Source organism: Engraulis encrasicolus, chromosome 23 (genome assembly GCF_034702125.1).
Source record: "Engraulis encrasicolus isolate BLACKSEA-1 chromosome 23, IST_EnEncr_1.0, whole genome shotgun sequence".
NCBI lineage: Eukaryota > Metazoa > Chordata > Actinopteri > Clupeiformes > Engraulidae > Engraulis > Engraulis encrasicolus.
This window is the reverse complement of record NC_085879.1, coordinates 25,051,619-25,076,244: the sequence shown is the minus strand read 5'-3', so window position 1 is coordinate 25,076,244 and position 24,626 is coordinate 25,051,619. Positions and strand designations below refer to the sequence as shown.

General features: G+C 42.9%; 1 protein-coding gene across 3 annotated transcripts in view; it reads left to right on the top strand.

Annotated features, from left to right (window-relative positions):
* tnip1 (TNFAIP3 interacting protein 1) overlaps positions 1 to 24,626 on the top strand; it is a 50,910-nt gene that overhangs the window by 17,394 nt on the left and 8,890 nt on the right. For 2 of the 3 annotated variants that reach the window (XM_063190126.1, XM_063190127.1), the window contains exons 8-16: positions 369 to 573; positions 8,730 to 8,822; positions 9,822 to 9,887; positions 13,471 to 13,602; positions 17,503 to 17,631; positions 18,588 to 18,716; positions 20,739 to 20,864; positions 22,715 to 22,795; positions 23,381 to 23,623. In XM_063190126.1, coding sequence (XP_063046196.1) covers positions 369 to 573; positions 8,730 to 8,822; positions 9,822 to 9,887; positions 13,471 to 13,602; positions 17,503 to 17,631; positions 18,588 to 18,716; positions 20,739 to 20,864; positions 22,715 to 22,795; positions 23,381 to 23,623 — 1,204 coding nt within the window. The remainder of the gene's footprint in view (positions 1 to 368; positions 574 to 8,729; positions 8,823 to 9,821; positions 9,888 to 13,470; positions 13,603 to 17,502; positions 17,632 to 18,587; positions 18,717 to 20,738; positions 20,865 to 22,714; positions 22,796 to 23,380; positions 23,624 to 24,626) is intronic. The other variant, XM_063190128.1, reaches the window with a different exon arrangement.

Sequence of the window (24,626 nt, the reverse complement as noted above, 5' to 3'; positions counted from 1 at the left end):
ACCCATTTACAGCCTCATTTCCTTGTTATCGTGACCTGCTGAACCCTGGGATTCCTGGTACTCCTCGTAGGGGTTATTGCCTCTCCTCTGTCGTCACAGATACATCACTGACACTTTCACTTTTGCTGTGGTGTGCTGTGCTGTTCTGTTCTATTACCCTGAAAGCAGACAGGAGAACTCGTGAGATTCGTGGTACTACTACTACTACTACTACTGCTGCATAAGGCTGTGCCTGTTTTCACTCTCTCTCTCTCTCTCTCTCTCTCTCTCTCTCTCTCTCTCTCTCTCTCTCTCTCTCTCTCTCTCTCTCTCTCTGTCTCTGTCTCTGTCTCTGTCTCTGTCTCTGTCTCTGTCTCTCTGAACAACAGGCAGGAGAACCAAAAGTTGAAGGAGCAGATAGCAGGAGGTGGCGAGGGGGAGGCCAAGGCAGCAGCAGCAGCAGGAGGCGCAGCAGAGGGGTCCAAAGAGGAGGTGCCTAAAGAGGAGCAGCAGCAGCAGCAACCAACGCAGACGCAGACGCATACACAGACGCAGGCCGCCAAGGTCAAGATGGAGGCCGCCATGATGCAGCAGGTAAGCAACACTAGTCCATTTGGTTAGTGATGGATCAATTGATCGATCGACTAATCTGTTGTGTGTGTGTGTGTGTTCGTGCGTGTGTGTGTGTGTGTGTGTGTGTGTGTGTGTGTGTGTGTGTGTGTGTGTGTGTGTGTGTGTGTGTGTGTGTGTGTGTGTGTGTGTGTGTGTGTGTGTGTGTGTTCGTGCGTGCGTGTTCGTGCTCGTTCGTTCGTGCTCGTTCGTTCGTGCGTGTTCGTGCGTGTGCATGTGCGTGTGCGTGTGTGTGTCTGTAACCCTGCAGTCCTATCTGTGACTAATTCCAGATAAAAGGCTCTCTTCTTCTCGCTTGCTCTCTCTCTCATTCTCGCTGTCTGTCTGTCGCTCTGTCTCTCTCTGTCTCTATCTCTGTCTGTCTGTCTGTCTCTCTCTCTCTCTCTCTTTCTCTCTCTCGCTCTCTCTTTCTCGTTGTCCTCCTTTTGGACTCTCAGCCAGTCTCAAGAGCCTAGTCAGATTTGTAACTTTGTTGAAGTCGGTCATGACTTTTATGCACTTGCATTGATTGAGCAGGTTAGTTGATTTCTCTGTCTCTATCTCTATATCTGTCACTCTCTCTCTCTGTCACTCTCTCTCTCTGTCACTCTCTCTCTCTCTCTCACTCACTCACTCACTCACTCACTCACTCACTCACTCACTCACTCACTCACTCACTCACTCACTCACTCACACTCACACACACACACACACACACACACACACACACACACACACACACGGGTACAGGTCTTTTCGTCGAATGGATTCTTGAGAGGGGACCATTCGAACAAAACGTTGGACCATTAGTATAAGGCAGGGGATCTTTAGTCGAGGACGGTCCGTCTACCGCAAAAGCCTACGAAAGGTCCTTAAAATTGAACTAAAGATCCTTAGGTTTCAACTAAAGGTCCCTTCAGTCTGCCTTTATTAGAAATGTAAATCAGCTTTTTTAATGCGGGTTTTCTTAGAATCAGCTTTTTTAATGCTCATTTTAACGGTTTTGTCTATTTAAATATGTTCATTTTAACGGTTTTGTCTAGCCTATTTAAATAGGCCTAAATCAGCTGTTAAGTTTTGTTTTTTGTTGATTTAAACATGTAAATCTATAAATAAAATGTACTTACTCGTTTTTACTGGTATGTTGTTGTTGTTTTTACGATTACGTCGTTACATTTTTTGACAATTTAGCCTACGTTTACGCCCTTACATTTTTTGACAACAAAGTTCGGCATGAACCAGAACACTAGGCTTATGTAACAGTGTTGAAAACATTAAAGAACCCATGCACCTGTGTTAAGTCCATGGCTACAGTAAAGAGAGAGAGAGAGAGAGAGAGAGAGAAGTTAAATCGTTACATTAACACTGCATAGGAGCGCGCTCTCTCTCGCTCTCTCTGCCCTGCGAGGCAATGTTACTGGGCGGTAACTTTTTAGATGCGAAGCACCAGCAACAAGAGAATGCTGTCTGCCGACACTTTGATGTTTCTGATTCTGAATGACAACAAAGTTCGTGCATGAGCCAGAGCACTATGCATATAACAGTGTTGAAAACATTACAGAACCCATGCACCTGTGTTAAGTCCATGGCTACAGTAAAGAGAGAGAGAGAGAGAAGTTAAATCGTTACATTAACACTGGACCGCTCTCTCTCTCTCTCTCTCTCTCTCTCTCTCTCTCTCTCTCTCTCTCTCTCTCTCTCTGCCCGGCGAGGCAATGTTCTTGGGCAATAGTTTTATTAATTGAATAAGCTGGTAGCTGCCTATTTTGTTTCATAGCCTGTCTTTTATTGTTGGAAATCGTCCATCGATCCAGTCAGGCTGCCTATTTTATATCCTATTATTCCCGTGTGTCCTAGGCCTATTTCTTTTGTTCGAAGTCTAAATATATAACTAATATATAACTGATTTACCCGCGATTCATATAGGCCTAGGCCTAATAATGGCACAAACTGAATGACAATAAATAGTTCGCGCATGAGGCAGAAAAAATAACAGTGTCGGAAAACATTATAGAACCCCTGCACCCGTGTTAAGTCCATGGCTACAGTAAAACAAAAACAAAAACACTAAGAGCGAGAGAGAAGTGAAATCGCTATATTAACACTGCATAGGAGCGCGTTCTCTCTCTCTCTCTCTAGTAATGTATCTAGTAGGCCTATCTAGTAATCTAGTATGTAAATCAACTGTTTTTTTTGCTGTTTTCAGATGTGCTTCATAAATAAAATGTACTTAGGCCTACTCATTTTAACTGGTATGTTGTCGGTTTTTTTACGTTTATGCCGTTACATTTTTTGACAATTATCTAGGTTACTTTCTACTCCTTACATTTCTGGAACAATATTTGAGAAGCTTTTTTTCACTTTTACGCCGTTACTTTACTCCGTTACATTTTTTGACAAATATCTGTAGGCCTATGTTACTTTCTACTCCTTACATTTCTGGAACAGTATTTGAGTAGGCCCTAGCCCCAGCTGCGGGCAGAGAGGCGGGAATCGCTTTGAATCAGGGCAGCGTGCGTCTACTGAGCACATTTGGTTGTCATGCAGCGAGTTTTCTGACTTTCCGGTAACTTTTTAGATGAACGCTTCTAGCTACCGTCTTCTGTAGGTCTGGAATATACCTACGTGTGGAGTAGGCCTAGAGGTGCGCGGTGGATGTATTATTTCATCCGCAACCGCTTCTTAGAATTTCTAATCCACCTGCTATCCACCCGCCCTAATGTTTTTTCTCCAATTTCCAAAACCGAATCCACCCGCCATCCGCCTATTAGTTTTTAGTATTTAAGATGCCTGAGGCACATAGTCGATCGTCTTTTTCAAGCAGTGCAGGTCATTTACATCTTGCCAGCCTATGTTTTAAAAAAATCTCTAACTTACAGCGATTCCCAAGTTGTCTCCACCCATCGCACAAACGTGCGGATGCTTTAATGCAGCCTACATTTTAGCAGTTTAAATACCTCCAGTCCAAGCAGCACAATCGAAACTATTGGCTATCTAGCTTACAATTTTGGCTGGTATCCAATAAGACGAGTCAAGTGACAGTAGAGTCTTGCAAAGAGTGCAGAGAATTACGTCGCGCGTGTGTGTGTGAGCGAGAGAGGGAGAGAGAGGGAGCGATTCCAAACTTGTCTCCATCCATCGCACAACGTGAAAGCTAACGTGTATGCTTTAATGCAGCCTAAATTGTACCAGTTTTGCCTCCTCTCCAAGCACCTTTTTAAGTGGTGGCAACCATGCATGTTTTCTGTGGAAAACATCAGGTCCTCATGGCGACGCCAGGCTTGCTGAAAACGGCGACAAACACATTCAGAATACACATTTCTTAATGGGAAGTTGTTGAGAACAAAGTGTTCGCTAATGGGCATGAAGTCTTGTCATGCAAATTGCCCTTCCCGCATAGACAAGGCAACCCTTTCAACAGGGCCACGCAGAGTGGACAGTGGAATGCTGCTTGAAATAAGTCGATAATGAATAAAATATTACGCGCAACGTCTACAAGAAAAGTAATGGCTATTATTACCGTTGCGCGTAAAGATGAGGAAGGGATGGATAGATGGATGGATGCTGTCCTATGGAAGGGGGCGTCAAACAGTCTACATGACATCTTCATTAAAGTCGTTAAATAAGTATCCATAGCCTACTGTGTTTGACGGCCCCATCTTCTTGCAAATATTTACGCGCAACGGTCATAATGGCGTCTCGCACTACACATGCTCGGATGATGCCAGAGGCGAATAGCAAACAGCCAAATTAAGGCATATTCGACATAGACTACCACGACAAGTTACCGTTTGGGTCGCAGTTGGATGTTTATTCAGTAGAATTATGTGCGTAATATCAGCTCCATCCACCAAATGCAGCACAATCCCCGTTACTTTCACGTGAGGTTCAAATGGACATTACTCGACAAAATGCAAGTCTGGGTACCAACAACTGAAGTAGGCTACAACATAGAATATGTACCACATATAGGGGTATTTTCATTTTCAGTCCTTTATGTGCGTTATGCCCAGCTTTTGAATACAGCACAGATTTTGAAGTTCACCAAACGAGCATCAACTTTGTGCAAGTCATTAAAACTCTTTTTTTTACCAGCACTGACCTGTACACTGTTTCATTTATTAACTAATTGCACTTTCTGCCTTCTTGTTTCACATGTGATGAATCCACTTAGTATGCTTTATCCAATTAGCCATGGATGCAGGATCATTCACTGGACTGGACACTATTGTAAGAGGTGAAATTTAGACCACGATTCAGGAACGACAGACAACGGGAGTAAAGGTTATGGTAGTTTTATTTTTACAATTTCATAAAATACAATTAGGAGGGAAAACCACCACAATATCCATGCAACCAGCAGCGTCTGTAAACTGCTATCTTCTTTGAATAAATGAATAAATAATCACAATCTGGAGACACTCGGACGATAGTAGCCTACAAAAGTTAAGTTAAGTTAAGTTACACACTCAGCCACTGCTGCCGGACGTTGGCTCGTCAATTACTTAATCAACCATAACACGCGCAATAGCCTACCCAAATGCAACTTACACACAGTTCCCAAAGCTACCGGCCGCGCGCAATGGATACCTACAGCAGCCCTGCCCCACCCCAGCGTGTAGCGCACAAGTCTACACTTTTGTCCGAATGTTGTTATTTCAAGAAAGCAAACTGTCACTGTCCGCCGGCCGCTGTCGTGACATATTTTATTAACACTAGTATGTGAGTAACAAGTGAGGAGTTCCTTGATAGTTTCCTTAAGGGTGAAGTAGCCTGGAATACTGTCGCAGATCAGATAGAAATTATCCTGTTATGAACCCGAGTTTAGTAGATATCGCGCAGTGAACGAGGCAGCCTGCAAACAGTTTGAAGCGCAATGTGGCTGTAACAAGTTAGAAAGTAGCCAAACTCTGTTGCTTGTTAACCTTTTTAAATTATGCGCGTAATGGTGGGGTGGCGTCCGCGCCAATGTAATATCCTGAGCGTATTGCTAGGTGCGTAATTCCAAGAGCAGCATGAAAAGGAAGAAAAGGAAGATGATGGGCTGACCGAAACGTTTGTCCCCTGTCTGTCGGTTTTATTTACTTTTTCGGCTTTGTTTAATACAGTTTTTGATTCTGCATTCAGCTCCAGTGTGCTACTCCTTTCTTTCTTTTTAAATTATGAGCGTTCCACGAACTATCTTTCTTTGCGCACGCTATAAAATGGCAATAAACATGTTACTATAAACTACTGGTTTACTATGTATGCTTTCTAATGTTGGTAAAGGCGGCATAAGCGGGATAATGTATTGTCCACACGTGACTACGGAAAATATATTTCCTTCGAAGCGGAATAACAGCACTCCTCCTTCGGCATTGGGGGTGTTATTCGCCCCGTAGGAAAATATTTGTAGTCTAGTTGTAGTCTACTTTTTTGAAGTGGGTATACTGTATATTCTCGCATTTTTTGAAGTGGGTATACTGTATATATTTATGCCATTCTAAATAATGGATCAATCAATTTTAAGTTGGTATACTGAATCCCCTAAAATTTAGAAGTGGGTATACTCCGTATACCTGCGTTCTACCACTGCGTGTGGACAATACATTATCCCTTACCTTTAAAGCTGTTGTAGGCCTACATTTAAAAAAAAATCGTCGATATTGTAGCGGTGCAACCGACTTTAGTTTTAAGTTATGAGATGGGCGCCAGTCAGGCAGCAATAAGACTGCCGTTACCTTTCCAAAAATGAATACAAATCAGTGACCAACACATTAGAAATAACTCAGATCATCACAACGAATATCTTGTCTTATTTTTAGTAGTGCACTTTTGCAAAACCCTTGTTTGCAGACTTGTGCGCTTGTTCTCAATTTGGAACAGCTCACATCACTATTTTTCATACTGTATTTATGATTTTTAAAAAAAAGAGCTTGCATTGACACGCTGTTTTCATTTCGCATTTCTTTCAAGTTCATTTGGCATGCTTTATGGAATTAAGCATGGTGGACCATTCATAAGACCTCATTCTAAGATATCTGTTTTTATAACGAATATAGGCCTAGATGCATACACAAATAACGTAACAGTGATGCGTTAATCCAGGACCAGTTTGACGTCTTAGGACAATTGTAAATGGCAGCTTTTGATTCTGCATTCAGCTCCAGTGTGCGACTCCTTTCTTTCTTTTTATATCTTTTTATATCTTTCTTTTCTATCTTTCTTTGCGCACGCTATAAAATGGCAATAAACCTGTTACTATAAACTACTGGTTAACTGTGTATTCTATGCTTTCTAATGTTGGTAAAGGCGGGATAAGCGGGATAATGTATTGTCCACATGACTACGGAAATATATTTCCTTCGGAGCGGAATAACAGCTCTCTGCCTTCGGCATCGGGGGTCTTATTCGTCCCGTATAGGCAATATTTTCTTATAGTCATGTGGGACAATACATTATCCCTTACCTTTAAATTAGCCTACTGTTGTAAGCCTACATTTTAAAACATTTCGTGGGTATTGTAGCAGCGGTGCAACCGACTGTTTTAAGTTATGACATGGGTGCCAGCTAGGCAACAATAAGACTGCCTTTACCTTTCCAAAAATGAATACAAATCAGTAACCAACACATTAGAAATAACTCAGATATATATATATAGACAGATGTAGTGCACAGGGGGTAACGCTGCTATCTCACTCCGGAGGAGGCAGAGGCAGTCCGCTACGATATAGTATATTTATAAAATAGGCTATGAAATGGCCTAATGATAAAAAACTGAACTAAAATGAAAAATTAATTTAAAAAAAAATAGAGACGCACGCACGCACTTTCTACACGGTTCGATTTTTGTTTTCATTGCATTGTGGTGGTAGGCACACAAGTTTGATAAAATATAAAAATAATAGGCTAATAAAATAGGCAGACTAAACTAAACATCTGCCCAGTTAAACGAAAGGTCTGCATGGGTTGAACGTAACGTCCTTAGGTCTTCGACGAAAAATCCTCAGGTACTGCACGAAACGCCCCATGCCTTCTACTAATGGTCCAACGTTTTGTTCGAATGGTCCCCTCTCAACAATTCATTACACGAATCGTCTCGAATTCACACACACACACACACACACACACACACAGGTATATAAACAAGAGATCAAAACCAATGTGTTTTTTTTAAATATCCATACTGTATACAGTATGCGTGCGTGTAAACGGCTTCTATGGTGTTCAGCAATTTGCCGTCTGCTGCTGATTTACCAACCCAGTTGTGACTGACTGTTTAAATGCCCATGAAGTAAATGGTGATGACATGGCACAGAGCAGCAAAAGCTCCATTGTTCATACCGAAAACTTCTGTGAGATGGGCATTTTTGTTGTACCTGGTAGAGGTGCACCGAAAATTCGGCCACTGAAAATAACGCAAACCGCAAACGCAAAAAAAGATACTTTCGATTTTTGGCCGAAAGTCAGTTGTGTGGCTGAATCAGAGGCCGAATAGAAAATGAATTGAGAATGGGCAATAATGACCCTAATTTCAGTTCTACTGGAACATTTGAAGATTTCAAATAAAGGGTTTTATTTGAAAAACATGTCTTAAACATTTATTTTGAGCCGTAGATTGAAGCAATATTTTAAAATATTGAAAAACCTAACTTTTAACTGAACTGTAATATACGGATTCAGTATTCGGCCAAAAGTGATTCATTATTATTCGGTTTCGGCCACAAATTTTCATTTCGGTGCATCTCTAGTGCCTGGAAAATTGTGATTATCAAACTCAAGGCTTCCACTCCTATTCTGCATTGCTGTCAGATCTGTGTCATTTTCCATGTTTTGAAATGAATTGCTAATGATGTAGTGTGTTTCACAGTCTCGACACTGCTGACACATGGTTAGTTTTGTTATTATTCCATTTTCTGCTGTTGCGTAATAAGAACATCTGGGATAAGTCAGATGTGTCGCAATATGCCTTATTCTTCTTAAGTTGAATGAAAAAATAAAAACTCAATTAAATGTTGTCATTCAGTCAGTATCGTCTATTGCCCAATATGAGAATGTTGGTCAGAGAGGACTTGTGTAAGAAGAGGAAGTATCACACCACCACCACTGCCACTATTTAACCCTCCCCCCCTTTTCTTTCTTTCTTTCTTTTTTTTTTGCAGGCTGGGAAAATGCTCGAGAAAACCCCAGCCAAGACCTGTGACCCTGAGGTGTACGAAAAGAGGATCAAGCTCTTGGAGAAGCAGAGGAAAGATGTAAGCCCATTCAACTTCAATTTTTAAATATTACACGATTACATGACGTGATTTGTGTCCTGCATGTGTGCTGTTTACACACAGATCTCCATACACACCAGCAGAACAACGATGTAAGCCAATTCAGTTCAAATTCACAAAAATATTACACAGTAGGGCTGTAACGATACACTCAACTCACGATTCGGTTCGTATCACTATTTTTAACCTACGGTTCGATACACCCCACGATTTCACATTTACCAACTTTATAAATTAAAATTATGAATAAAAATCTTAAAGTTTATAGGTAGAATATGTTACAAGAGGCTGATAACAATTTTTTAAAGTTTAAATACAGTAGTCATGATGATTTGAAAGCTTGGAAGCACTATCGCTTCATATCATGTGGTTGTTTTCTGGACTGATGGGTAACAAAACTTTGGAAAGGCATATCACGATACTGCCTCCTTATATCGCGATACAGTATCGTGACTCTTTGTATCACGATTTCTGGGTTCGATACAATATTGTTACAGCCCTATTACACAGACATAAAATGTGTGTGTGTTCCCTACTGCATGCACATAAGTCTCTGCACACACACCCACTCAAATCGTTCAACAACATGACACTGACGTAAATTGTGTGTGTACTGAACTGTGCGCACACCCACGCACATACTGTATGTTCACTAGATTCAGAAATATCCTCTAAATAAATGTTGCTCTTCTTTAATGTCTGTTTTTGGCTTTACTACCATTCACACACACATTCTCCTCGATACAAAAATAAAATTAATAGACACAAGCACGACACAGCGTGACTCGGACGCAACTTTTTGTTTTTCAAATAGGCACGACACAGCTCAATCGTAAAGCAAAAAGTGGCAGCCGAGTCACGCTGTGTCAAACTGTAGGCCTACCCGAAAACCGTCAGTGGAAAAGAGGCATAAGATGTTGACTTATTGTTGATCTATTGTGTGTGTACGTGTGTGTTTTTTTCTTCGTGTAACATCAGGTCTTGGAAGTGAACAAGCAGTGGGATGTGCAGTGGACCGCCATGAAGACTCAGTTTGAGCAGAAGGTCAGATTTCATATTTTTCCACTAGGTGTGTGTGTGTGTGTGTGCGTGTGTGTGTGTGTGTGTGTGTGTGTGTGTGTGTGTGTGTGTGTGTGTGTGTGTGTGAGATAGTTGTTGGATTATTCATCGCATTTGGTTCCTATCGATATTAACTTGTAATGTGGAATCAAATAAAGTACATAAAATGTGTGTGTGCGCGTTTGTGTGTGTGTGTGTGTGTGTGTGCGTGTGTGCTGGTCCTTGCACGTAGGTGCTTGCTGTGTTTGATAAGGTGTGGGTGGCATGAGACGAGAGCTTGAGAGATGCCCTTTTTGTTATTGTTCAGCTTTCCTCGTACTGTCGGAGCCTTGGCAATGTAAACAAACTGTTCATAAAGATAGCAGAGTGGTTGTTAGCCTTGTTTTTTTAACCCATTTCAGCCTGATGAATCGTATATGTTGTTTGACCTATGGTGCCTGGCTGGAGCGACATACGCTGCATTCAGACTCTTGAGATTTTAGCTTTTTTAATAAAAATGTGGGTATGTTACAGCTGAAGGAACACAGACACTCACTCTCTCTCCTCCACACCTCTGTGCTTAGACTCTAATGTACCCATGCAGTGCACGCCTCTAAATCTGTCTCTCCTCTCTCTGCGCGCGTCTCTCTTGTCCTCCATCGCTGTTTACTTTCTTTCGCGGTCTCGTCTTTGACACAAGAGTTGAGCAGAAAAAAAACGCACAGCAGCAGCAAGAGAACGGCCACATCCCTCCTGTCACACCTCAAGCAGAATTTCCCTCCTCACCTCACCCCTGCTGCTCTCGTCTCGCTCACCAGCCGGCCAGCCTGTCTTCCTCCTGATGCGCTGCGGTACGCTGTGGTGCGGTGAGCCACCCGACGAGATGGGGGGGGTTGAGGGGGGAGAGGATATGCGTACGAGCGCAGCGCAGCGGAGCAGAGGGCAGGACGGGGAAACCCAGAATTGCATTGCACAGGCTTTTAATGTACTTCAATACTCTGCTGCTATTTAACTGTGGTGGTGATGGTGGTGGTGATGACGTCAAGTCAACTAGCAAAACTGTAGCTGTTAATGTAACACGAAATTGAACACAGAGGGTGTTTAATTTAAGTGTTAGTGTTGTTGGTCCCACTCTTTATGTGTTGAATTAACAGTGAAGGGTGAGGAAGAATTGCATTGCACAGGTTTTTGATGTACTTTAATACTCTGCTGTTATTCAACTGTGGTGGTGGTGGTGGTGACGTCAAGTCAACTAGTAACACTCTATTTAGTTGTTGTCTGGTAAATGGCTTGCAGTGTTAGTTAAACACTTGAAGAGTTCGTTAAACACTTGAAGAGCTCAATTTAAGCGTTAGTGTTGAATAACTGCACAGTATAGGGAAGCTCAGAGTTGCACAAGTCTCGACCGTCCAATACTTCAATACTCTGTTGCTATTCAACTGTAGTGGCGACGTCAAGTCAGCTAGCAAAACTGTAGTTACGTAGTTGTTGTCTGTTAAATGGCTTGCAGAGTTAATTGAACACTTAGAGTTCAATTTGCTGTAAGTGTTGGTATTGGTTGTACTCTTTATGCATTGAATTAACAGGGCATGGTGGATAAGCCCAGAGTTACAGTGCAGGCTTTTAACTCATTGATGGCTGATGTTGCGTTGCGCAACATTGGCCCTGGTGCCTGGAGCTGCATTACGCGACATTCAAGCCATGAGATTTGAGACAACTTTATTAAACATCTCTGTTTGTTTGAGATAAATGAACACATTCTAATGAAAGATGAGGGTCTTAGCGTTTTAAGATGCAACTTAGTGCATATTTTTATGTGCTTCAGAAGCTGAGATATTTAGGTTTTTATAGGCTGAGGGCAGCTTTTCTTAAAAAGAGCTCAGGCATTCAGCACTATTTTCTGCAGGTGCCTAAGGCGTCAATGGGTTAATGTCCAGTACTTTAATACTCTGCGACTATTCAACGGTGGTGGTGACTGCAAATCAACTAGCAAAACTGTGGTTTTGCAGTGCTCACTGTCTGCTTAATGGCTAACAGGTGTTGGTGTTTTTCCTGTTGTTGTTGTTGTTGTTGTTGTTGTTGGGGTCTGGAGTGGGATAAAGTGGAGACTTGTGGTTAGGGCTGCACGATTATGGAAAAAATCATAATCACGATTATTTTGGTCAAAATCATAATCACGATTATTAATTGCGATTATTGATTTTTGCTGATTTTTTTGAAAATTATAACAAGATGAAATATAACCAAGAATGAATTCCATACCGGATGAGCAAAATAAAATGAATTGTAATAATTATGTAAAGGCAATAGCATGAAACTTAAGTGGACAGATTTCTGGCCAGAAACACCAGCCTGTCAGTATGTTCTGGCTTGAAGGACGCTCTCAAAAGTAGGTCAGTATTGCCACGATTTAATCACGATTAAAATCATGAGTTCGATTTCACTATTTTATCACGATTTTGATTATTTTTCGATTAATTGTGCAGCCCTACTTGTGGTTCATTTCTACGTTACTGTGCTGACGTCACACATCGGGTGTGTGTGTGTGTGTGTGAGAAACACCCCAACTAGAACAAAAATAAAACTCTCTGTGCTTTGAACCGGCATAGTCAAGTCGATTCTAGACAGATTCAGATTCTAGTCTGTCTGCCTGAGTCATTTGAAAACACGTTTTCTTTTTACTTCTGGGGTAGTAGCACAGCACAGCACAGTCAGAAACCAGTGAGCCCTAATGTCAATCTCTCTCTCTCTCTCTCTCTCTCTCTCTCTCTCTCTCTCTCTCTCTCTCTCTCTCTCTCTCTCTCTCTCTCTCTCTCTCTCTCTCTCTGACGGGGTTGGATGGAAAGGTCATCTTAGGCCTTCCTTCTGCTCTAGTCAAATCTAAATATTATTGCGAAACATTTTCTGTCCCATTCAGACCGAGTGTGTGTAATGTATTGAACCCATGTGTGGTTTTAATGACTGTTTCTCATGTGCCAGTTCACGGAACTAGGGCAGCGTCTGGCGTTAGTTACGTTATGTGTCATATATGTAATGTACGTGTCGGCATTCCAAACAGCGATTCTTTGCGAGTCTAAGAGTGCGTTACAATATGCGACCTTGCCTCCTCCACTTGTGCTCGTCTCCTCGTCCCGCCTCCTATCCTGGCCCCTTCTCCGTGGAGAAAACGATAACGTTTTCCAGCTGTCAGCCTAGCCACAACAACTTTTGAGGGGCTGTTTTTCATTCACCATCCCAATTGCAAATGAGAAAAGGACTTTACAATTGAGCTTTTGCAAGATATTGAAATATAGTGCTGTTGTCAGTGATGTCATCATGACACATTACTTCCTGGTACGAGGAGACAAGCACAAGTGGAGGACGCAAGGTCGCATATTGTAATGCACTCTAAGTTACACGCATCTTATAGACGCTTGACCGGTTCCACGGAATTAATGGTCACCCCATCAGCCAATCAGAAAAGAGAAATCCATTGCAAAGATACGTAGATACAATTTTGTGTTTTTGTCTCGTATGTACGTACCTGTGTGTGTGTGTGACTCTGATGACCAATGACCAATGACGTCCTTGTCCCGTTGGTACTCTCCAGATCACAGACCTGCGTCAGCGGCTAGCGGACTCCCAGAAGGCCGTGCTGGAGCTGGAGGCGGAACGCGAGCAGAGGCAGCGCGACTATGACAAGAAGCTGCTGCTCGCCAAGTCCAAGATCGAGAACGTACAGGTGGGCAGCGCGCACGCACACACACACACACATGCGCACACACGCACGCACGCACGCACGCACGCACAGGATCACCAAGATGGAGAACGTACAGGTGGGTGGCACACACACACACACACACACACACACACACACACACACACACACACACACACACACCGATCCAAGATAGGAAACATGCAGATGGCTGTCTTGCAGGGTTGCTGGCTGCTTGGCTTCTTCAAGGCATGCCTGGCATGCACTGATTTTAATTAAAGTTTAACCTCTGCTAGACACACACACACACACACACACACACACACACACACACACACACACACACACACACACACACACACACACACACACACACACGGCATGCATGGTATGTACGGTTTTTAATTAAGGCATAATCTCTCTCATTTCTGACACACACCGTGTGCAGCTGTGTATCTACTATGCTGCGGCATGGAAGCCTCAGCTCTTTCGTACCCATATAGAGAAACGCACACTTGGTGCACATTGCACAAACGCACACATTCACATTATGCAAACGCACACGTGGTACATTGTACATTATGCACACTTATACGCACACATACACCAACACACATACTATGCAGGGGTGCATTTCTGGAAAGCGTAGTTGTTAGCAGTTAGCTACTCCGGTAGTTGCCAATGGGAAATTGCATTGCAGCCAACAAAGTAGCTATCATAGTTAGCAACTACGCTTTCCAGAAATGCACCCCCGGTGTGCCCTTTCTGGCTTGCATACCTGATCTCACCTTCCTGACACACACACACACACACACACACACACACACACACACACACACACACACACACACACACACACACACACACACACACACACACACACACACACACACACACACACACACACACAGAGGGGGTTGGTGCGGTCAAGTCAGGGCAGGGAAGGGAAGTTGCTGGGTAGGGCAAGGCAGGGAAGTGCCCTGGCCTGGGTGGATGGGGTATTTACGCTCGTTAAACCCCCTGATTGATTGATTGTGCTGATTATTTACCCAGTGGCTCTCTGGGCTTTTCCAGGAGCAAGTCAGGTGTTGTGTCAGGTGTTGTGCTGTGCTGTGCCCTTCTGGCACCCTCCTACAGTCGCACAGGCGCACGCACGCACGCACGCATGCACACACACCCCTCCTCGTGCAAACAGAGCCCCATTCTGCTGCTGCTACTGTGCAGTGCTCACTCTTTCACTCACTCGCTCACTCACTCACTCTTTCACTCACTCACTCTTTCGCTCACTCACTCGCTCTCGTTTGTCATCTGCTTCCTCGGAGCGAAGGAGAGGTGAAATCTGTACGGTAGCGCTTTTGGAATCGTCCGCAAGAATTTGCCCCAGGCCGTCTTCTCCTCTTGCCATCTTATCCATCTTTGATGGCCTGTGTGTTAACCACGCGAGGTGTTGACAGCATTCGCTCGCTTCTTCTCATTTCTCTCTCTCTCTCTCTCTCTTTCTCTCTCCCCCTTTCTTTCCCTCTTTCTTTCTTGTTCTCTCTCTCTCCCTCTCTCATCTCTTTCTCTGCCCTGCGGGACTGGTGCTTTTGGGGAAAGGCGAGATGAGATGTGTGCACGGTGGCACGCAGAGGTTGGCACGGGCGTCACTGTTGACAGCACATCATTCATTCACTGCTGGTAAAAAAACAAAAAAAAACACAGTCAGATCCCCCTCAGTCCCCCCCAACGGGCTACTGCTACTGAATTTGAGTGCAGTGCAGTTTTCTCTTTTTAGTTTTGGTGTAGCAGTTGGTCTGAGACATTGCAAGAGTTGGTAACACTTTCCTTGACGCCAGTGTCATAAGCATGTCATTACAGTGTCATAATAGTGTCATGGCACAGTTATGCACGTGTCAAACATTATGTCCATGTCATAAACATTTTAATGAATAAACAATGTGAAATCAAGGGCCCAATGTCAAAAAAACGGTTTTCTCCTATAAGTGGCATTCGGTTATGCCAAGGTTGTCTTTGCCATAACCGAATGTCACTTTAGACAAACAGTCATAAAATGTTTATGACATGGACATAATGTTTATGACTTATCTATGACTGTCTTATGACACTATTATGACACTGTAATGACATGCCTATGACACCGGTGTCAAGTAAAGTGTTACCCAAGAGTTGAGTATGTGGTTTATGCAGTGTTGTGTTGAACATAAATGCAGTGTTGAAATAGGCCTGTTGATGACTTAACATGCTGATTCATAGATTGGACATGAAAGTGGCTGACTTGGTGGTTGTTACACCCCCCCCCCCCACCCCCCCTTTTTTTCTTAGGAAATGCACTCAATTCGAAGTTTTTTAAATGAAAACAGAAAAAAAGATCTTCGGGTGCGAGCAACTGGATCAGTACATTTGCTGTAGAAAAGTCGCGCTCTCGACTAGAGAGAGAGAGAGAGAGAGAGAGAGAGAGAGAGAGAGAATAAGAAGGAAGGAGAAAGGGAGAGAGAGAGAGAGAGAGAGAGAGAGAGAGAGAGAGAATAAGAAGAGAGAGAGAATAAGAAGAGAGAGAGAGAGAGAGAGAGAGAGAGAGAGAGAGAGAGAGAGAGAGAGAGAGAGAGAACAAGAAGGAAAGAAAGGGAGAGAGCGAGAGAGAAACGGATATCAGGAAATAATCTGAGGCTGCAATCGAACCCGTGTCCCTGGCTTAACAGTCAGTGCCTTAAACAGTATGTTAGAGCCACAGTTTCATCCACATCCATTCAGGCAGTATCACTTCTACAATGGCCACTAAACGAAGCCCTCGCCTTTCCCATCCAAGTCTTTACTTCTCATTAAATAAAGTCATTCGAGAGGAGTCAGAAGTTGTCAGAAGCGGTTTGCGGCCAGTGGCGATTGCTCGTCACTAAAAGAAACTTGCTTGAGAGAGACACACACACACACACACACACACACACACACACACACACACACACACACACACACACACACACACACACACACACACACACACACACACACACACACACACACACACACACACACACAGAGCCTTTGTAGTGTGTGACTTCCTACCAGTAGCAGCACACCATGTGTCTTTCTGAGGGGTGTGTGGGGGGTTTTATGATGTGAGGTTGGTTTTTCACAGTGTTTGCATACAGACCCACTGACTGACCACTTGCTGTGTCATGATGCAGACTTTGTTATGCATGCATGCGTGTGCTTCTGGTAAGTGTTTGAATATAGCACTCAGTCCTGTATGTGACGCATGGAAACGCGTGATGGCTATCTATCTATTCGTCATCGAAAAAGGACAGGCTGTACTTGGCAGTTTTTTTGTTATTGTTTTGGTTGTTGTTGATGATCAAGAGCGGCCATGTTGATTTGGTTTGATTTTCTCCTGCTGTACGTTATAGTGAATTGTGAACACGTATAAACTAGTGTGTTTTGGACTTTTTAAATCAACTGAAGTGCCTGGGCTAAGGATTTTTACCTCCCTTTTTGTTAAAGCAAAGACATTCCTGGCTGGAGGGTGAAGTTTAGAGGGCTTTTTTAAAATAGATTTTTGTTGTTTCTTTTGGAGAACTCTGAAGGAACAATTCAATCTCTATGATTATTGTTCAGTCTATTTAATTTATATCTACTGTATGTGTGTGCATTTAATGTCATTATTATCTGCCTCTCCAGAGAAGGTTGGGCCAGGTATTGCAATGACCGTCTGTGTGTCTGCCTGCAATGTTTTGAGTGGCCGGCAGATGGCGGCAAACACACGCTCCATGCATCCATCATTGGGTCTAGGTTGTGTGGGTCTAGGTTGCTCTCGATTGCTTTTGTATTCACATTTTCCACTTTTTTATGTGTGTGCGTGTGCGTGCGTGCACGTGTGTGTGTGTGTGTGTGTGTGTGTGTGTGTGTGTGTGTGTGTGTATCCGTTAACAGAGTGAGAAGGAGGTGCTGACGACAGAGTCGTGTGAACTGAAGCAGAAGGTTCGCTACCTGCAGGACCAGCTGCTGCCCCTCACCAAGCAGAGAGAGTACCAGGAGAAGGAGATCCAGAGACTCAACCGGGTAACACACACACACACACACACACACACACACACACACACACACACACACACACACACACACACACACACACACACACACACACACACACACACACACACACACACACACACACACACACCTCACCAAGCAGAGAGAGTACCAGGAGAAGGAGATCCAGAGACTCAATAGGGTAACACACACACACACACACACACACACACACACACACACACACACACACACACACACACACACACACACACACACACACACACACACACACACACACACACACACACACACACCTCACCAAGCACAGAGAGAATACCAGGAGAAACAGATACAGAGACTTCACTGGGTAACACACATACACACATACACACATACAGACCCATAATGGCTTCTCAGAGTGCAGAGCTATTGAGAGATCATCAGCTGTATTGGTTTTGCTTTCAGAAGTCTCCCACTCTTTACCGTGGTGTTGTTTTAAGTGTAGGAAGCTACTTCATGTACTGGGCCCAGAGGCGTTGTCTTCCCCCACATTTGTAGAGACAAAATGCATTGACTCTTCTTGATTTCATACTTTTGAGTTCATACTAAATAATATGGACTGTCAAATAAACTAAACTAAACTTCAGATATAATACAGTAGTTATATTTATAGGCATACTTGATTGCATAACAACTTAACACCAAGCATCATAGCATTTATTATATATTATATATTTATTATGTTTATATATTTATATGTATTATATTTATTACATGTTTATTATATATTTATTTATATAGCCAAAAGCTAATTTTCAATGCCCGTCCATTGCCAAGTGTTTTAACATCACAGTCTCACACTTTCCAAGCTAAATGAATGTGTAGGTGTCCGTTGCAAGTAATTTGTGTGTGCGTGTGCATGTGCGTGTGTGCGTGTGCGTGTGCGTGTGTGTGTGTGTGTGTGTGTGTGTGTGTGTAAGCAGGCCCTGGAGGAGGCGCTGAATCTGCACTCGCCCTCCACCACTCAGCAGCCGGGCATGAACCTGGGAGACGGGGCCATGAACCTGCGCTACCAGGAGGCGCTAACACAGATAGCCGTGCTGAAGGAACAGGTAAATGCTAACATAGATAGCTGTGCTAAAGGAAAAGGTAAATGCTAACATAGATAGCTGTGCTAAAGGGGCAGGCAAAGGCTGTGTCTCAAATGACGCACTTTTGTCAGTGTCTTTAGTGCATAGTGTCGTGGAAAAATGTGAGCACTATGCACTGTGCCCTCGCTGGAAGTGACGGCTGAGCATGGCATTAGCTCGCCAAAATATGAGTTGGCTACTGTTTACAATGCACAGCGTCTGGTGCTTGTATTTCCATGCACTTCACCCCAAAGGACAACAATCACACATACAATACTGTGGTTGGCATGAAAAGGTTGGTGTCTCATCAACATTACTTACAGAATTAGGAGACTGTTGACCAAACTCTTCTACTGAACTGAATGCCACATTTCCTCCGTGTCATTGTCAACATGGCCGCCGTTTAGTGCGTGCAGTGTCCATCATTCAAGCACTGCATTTTTCCGCCATTGTTAGGGCATCATCCTGGCACTTTCAGTGCACTGGCTCAACTGAAATTTGCAGCGTGAGCGCCCTAGGCACTGTAAAAACAGTGCCCGAAGTGCACAAGTGCGGCATTTGAGACACAGCCCAAGATCCTCCTATTAGCGCGAGATACATCAAGCCAGTACTTTTCCAGGGGAACGGGAGAACGCCCCCTTAGGAGACCGAATTTGCAAACTCTTCTTTGCATTGGGTAGGCAGGGTTTGGGTTGTCTTACTCTAATAGACTATTTTTTGGAGTAAGTAAATGCTAACGCAGGTGGCCGTGCTAAAGCAGCAAGAAAATGCTAACGCAGATAGCCATGCTAAAGGATCAGGTACACGCTAACTCGGGTACATTGGCTACTCTAGAACTACAAGTTAGAATAGAGAATTGCAGGTTACATTGTCCACAGATGCAGGCAGAGACTAGATGAAGATGAAGACCACCTTCATCTTTTGGGTTTCATTTTCGTCACAAATGTGATCCAACAAACTCTGAATCAGTTTATCATTATAACCCAATAATGTAACCCAGTAATATAACCCATTGTCACCCAAGACAGGTAGAGCAGTGAGGAAGGAAACTGTGGCAGGGTTTAAAACTTTCCGAACCCAGAATTGACAACCCTTTTTGTCTCGTTTGTCGTTTTCTAAACGTGTCGAAAAGCAGCCTAAGTGACGAAGACATGAGGTCTTGTGGGGTTTTGTCCTCTTGATAGCATCAGTACCTCCAGTCAGGGCCAGATTAACGCACAGGCTAGATATGGCTGCAGCCTAGGGGGCCCCACCTGCCAGGGGGCCCCCTATTGGCTAAAAGCCAAAAAATGCTGAATTGCAGAATATGCGATATAAAAATTAGTCTGTTGTGTCAAGTACAGTTTTAAACCTTGTTACTATTCCTCTCCACACCTGACAGACATGTTATCCTTAAGTCCTACGGTAGCTTGTAATTATGTCTTTGAAATTTTGTCACAAAATTTGCCTTCAAGGAGGGCCTACAGCAACCTGTAGCCTAGGGGCCCCAGGCCATCTTAATCGGGCCCTGCCCTCAGTGGTGGCAAACTGATGATGGTGGTGATTGAATACTGATGATGAGGTTGCACAAGGCCTGGGGTTTGTTTTGTAATGATGGAAAGACCGAATTGTGCCCAGTCAACCTGCTCTCATCAGCGGTGGAATTTTGTTTCTGTGGTTGCTTGTAGCGGGAAGAGAATCAACAATAGTGATCCTTCCTCTAGCATTGTGGCTGTAATTGACACATGGTTGTTTGCAATTGTGACTGATAAGTCTCCTGCCACAATGATAAACTACCCAACATCATGGGCATGTGTATTACAACATGTGGTTTGGTCATTGATTGTACCTGCTGTTAATTGATGTGCTTGATGTTCAGGGAAAGTGAATACATTGAAATATAAAATTAAACTAAACAATCAAGACTAAAATCACTACTGTTGGTAATAATTGGCTCAGTTAATTTTGAATGCTATTGTGCATGCGTAGTACCCTTGACACAGTAGGTTCCTCGTTTGATTGCAGGTGAAAATCTTCGAGGAGGACTTCAGGAAGGAGAGGAGCGATCGGGAAAGGATGAACGAGGAGAAGGAGGACCTGAGGAGACAAGTGGAGCGACTGCAGGGCCAGATGACCAACCTCACCAACCAGGTAGACACTCCAGCACTTATTGTAATTCATCAATTTATACATTTATTTATGATTACAGCGCCCGATGACCAATCTCACCAACCAGGTAGACACTCCTGCACTTACATTTAGTTTGTAAATACATATATTTATGACTGCAGGGCCAGATGGCCAACCTCACCAACCAGGTAGACACTCCAGGAATAAAATTTAGTCATAGACTGCAGGGCCAGATGGCCAACCTCACCAACCAGGTAGACACTCCAGGAATAAAATTTAGTCATAATATATATGTATTATATATCACTAAATAAATTATTATTTATTTATTTATTTAATAATTATTTATTTATTTATTTATGACTGCAGGGCCAGATGACCAACCTCACCAACTTGGTAGCCACTCCAGGACTTAAAAAGGGGCTCTATGTAGGATTAAAAGTTTAATTAATCACTGTCCCGAGTCAGCCGATGCTTATTTGAGTCATTAGTAAGTCAACGATGATGACTCTCGCGACCACTTTCACGGTCTGCTGTCGGAGAACCCCAAATGCAACTTTTGGCAGAGCGGTCCGCGTGGGGGTGGGAAACACTTGCCGTGTGGCGTGAGAAACACTTCTCATACGACAAATCGATTTACATACCGTATTCAGATTTGTATCCATTGCTGGCATTCCGTGTTGAAAAACATTCTCACAGCGAGTTTATTTAAACAGCATTTTGTCATGACTGTGTGGATTTTGAGACAGGCATGCCACGGGCATCGCACAAATTACGTCATCCCACGTTGTGCCCCTTTAAATTTAGTGATATATACATGTAATATCATGTACTGTTTATGCTATTATAATGTATATAACTAAATGAATATATTTATATTCAGGGCTCTAAATTAACACTAGCCAACTGGCCGAATGCTAGTGAAATTTCAGTTTGGCCGATTGAAAAGACCAACTTACTAGCCACTTTGACACATTAGTGAGTGTTTGTTTGGCTTGTAGCCATTTTGGCTGGTGATGGAAAAAGTTAATTCAGACCCCTGTTTATATTTATTATTGATTTATGTATGTATAGTGCTTCTGTCATTCTATGTTCTATGTTCTATATTCTCTTTGACCAAATTCACCTCAGCAACCAGCTAGCTACGCTGGGATGTGGTGTAATTGGGTGTGGGTCTAATTCATAATGTTACTTTCTACAGTATGTTCTATATTCTATTGTTGAATCAGACTGTATGGTCTTTAGACCTACAAATCTATATTTTGTTTTATGCATTACTACGTATAGTTTTTTTGTATTCAAATCCCCCCAAAACGTGAAAACTGAAACTCACCAGTTTTAGGATATTTTCACAAAAAAGGCTGACAGGCGTGTTTTGACACTAAGGTCGTTGTTTGGGTTTCGTCAATGACATTTCCGTATTAACTTTTATTTTGTAACTTTTTTTAAAAGAAAGAAAAGTGTTCTTCTGCTCCCTCTACTGTACTGTGTGCATCCTATTATTACCGCCAACAGAGTACTGAGTACCTCCTATGGTGCTAACCAGAGCTACTGGCACAGACTCATGTTGACACTTCGACACTGATATCTGTAACTTGTGACACAATGGCGGTGACACCCCTTTACCCCTTCCCACACAACACACACACACACCACCCCCACGAAGGGAAAGAAAAAGCCAAAGAGTCATGTTTACTGTAAATATTGAGAATAGCTGCGGCTTACTCAGGTTTCTGTCAAACAAAGTCACACGGATGATCACAAACTAGTTTCAGTATCAGATGTTAGTGTATGCAAATGAACAAGCATGTGTGCCTAAGTCTCTCTCTCTCTGTGTGCGTGTGCGTGTGTGCGTGTGTGTGTGTTTTTAGCTTCACCAAGCCCAGAATGAGTGCCAGAGAGAACGGTCTGAGAGATGCAAGCTGGAGAGGCTACAGATGCATCATAAGCAGGTATGGGAACTCGTCTCTCATCTCTAATATAGTAAACTAGTGCCACCCAGTGGCCGATGGAGAAAAGACCTATATGCGGTGAATCAGCACATTGTATATACCCATGCATGCATGGTTGAAATCTTTTTTTTATATCCTGTTTGTCCGAAGTGATTGCACTGAACATTGTAACTTTTGATTTGTTTTAATTGCTGAAACCAAGACATTCATGGCCTCTGACCAAATAAGATTGGTTATAAATATAATCTGCTGAATAGAATGGAATAGAAAGAACAGATCCTTTTATTGTGATTTTACTCTGTGTAATGAGATATGAAGCGGCTTCTTGTAATTGCACACAGCATTGTAGATAGATAAGGCTTTACTGTTGTTACACATAGTATAAATGTTATAAGTATACTTTGTGTAATGATTCTATAAAGCACTAACCCTAGTCTGTTGTTCTATATATTTCCTGTTCACTTTGTATCTGCTAGTGATATTGGCTATGATTATGTCTTCGATTGTAAGTCGCTTTTGTTTAAAAAGCGTCAGTCAAATGTAATGTAATGTAATGGAATCTAAAATGACGCCGGGGCGTTCCAGGACGGTCAGGCAGAGAGGCGTACCTCCGACCCCGCGACATCAGGCGCTGGAGCAGGGGCCGGGGCAGGAGCGGGGGCTGGGGCCGGGGCGGCAGCGGCCCCCAACGGCCCCTTGAGCCCCCCCTACTGCGGGCCCTTCGTGCAGGTGGGCCACCAGGGTTTGGAGGGCTGGCCTATACACTTCCCACCACGCATGCCCAACCTCAGCACCGCGCCCGGACGCGACTTCCAGCCCGTCAACCCCGTAAGAGACCACATGCTTGCACATATTGCTTAACCTTGTGCTAATGTACTTAAAAATAGAGAGAAAAAGGAAATTATATATATATATAATATATAAAGTGTCTGCCAAATGCAATGTAATGTAATGTATTGTAATATGCATGTAGGCATACAAACAAACACGTATGTATGCATTCACATACAGGTGTTGCTACAGTGGCACAATGTGTTGTTGTTACAGATGTGTATACATATGTTGTTGTTGTTCAGATATTGTTTTAGTGGCACAATACATCCATTCACATTACTTTACATGCAGTCTTCCAGGCTGTCAAACCCCGGAAGAGTTTAGTGCATACATGCACATGTACATCAGCATAGTGAGCCTAGTATACACATGCACACAGAGGCCATTTTAGGCCATTAACGCAGTAAGACTTTGAAACTTTGAAGGCCATCACAACATTATACAAACAAGCACTGAAAATTCTAGACAGGAAGCCCAGAACATACCATCACTGTCATTTATTGAAAAAACATAGACTATTGAACTGGGATAACTATGTTAAATATAATGACTCGGTTTTAATTGACCAAATCTCCCATGGCCTGGGCCCTCCTCCTCTACACACATTCGTCACAAAAAGCACAAACAGGGCTACTAGAGCCAGTTCCAGAGGAGACTGCTCTGTCCCATTTAGAAAGAGCGCCTTTAGTCAGGCTGTATTCTCATACAGAGCTCCCCACACCTGGAACGCAATTTCCAGCACAATTGGAGAATCACCAACATTAAAATCATTTAGTAAACACTTAAAATCATGGCTTCTGGATAATCAAAACTGTCAACATAAGTCTGCATAGTCTGTATTGTTAGTTATTCTTTTTTAACTTAACGTTCTGGTATTATTTATTTTAAAATGTGTACACTATTTTACACTTTTTTACTTTTATAATTTGTTCAATTCTTGTTTGTATTTCTTTTTAAAGAGCCATCTAACCTGTACAGGGACAAAAGATGGAAATGA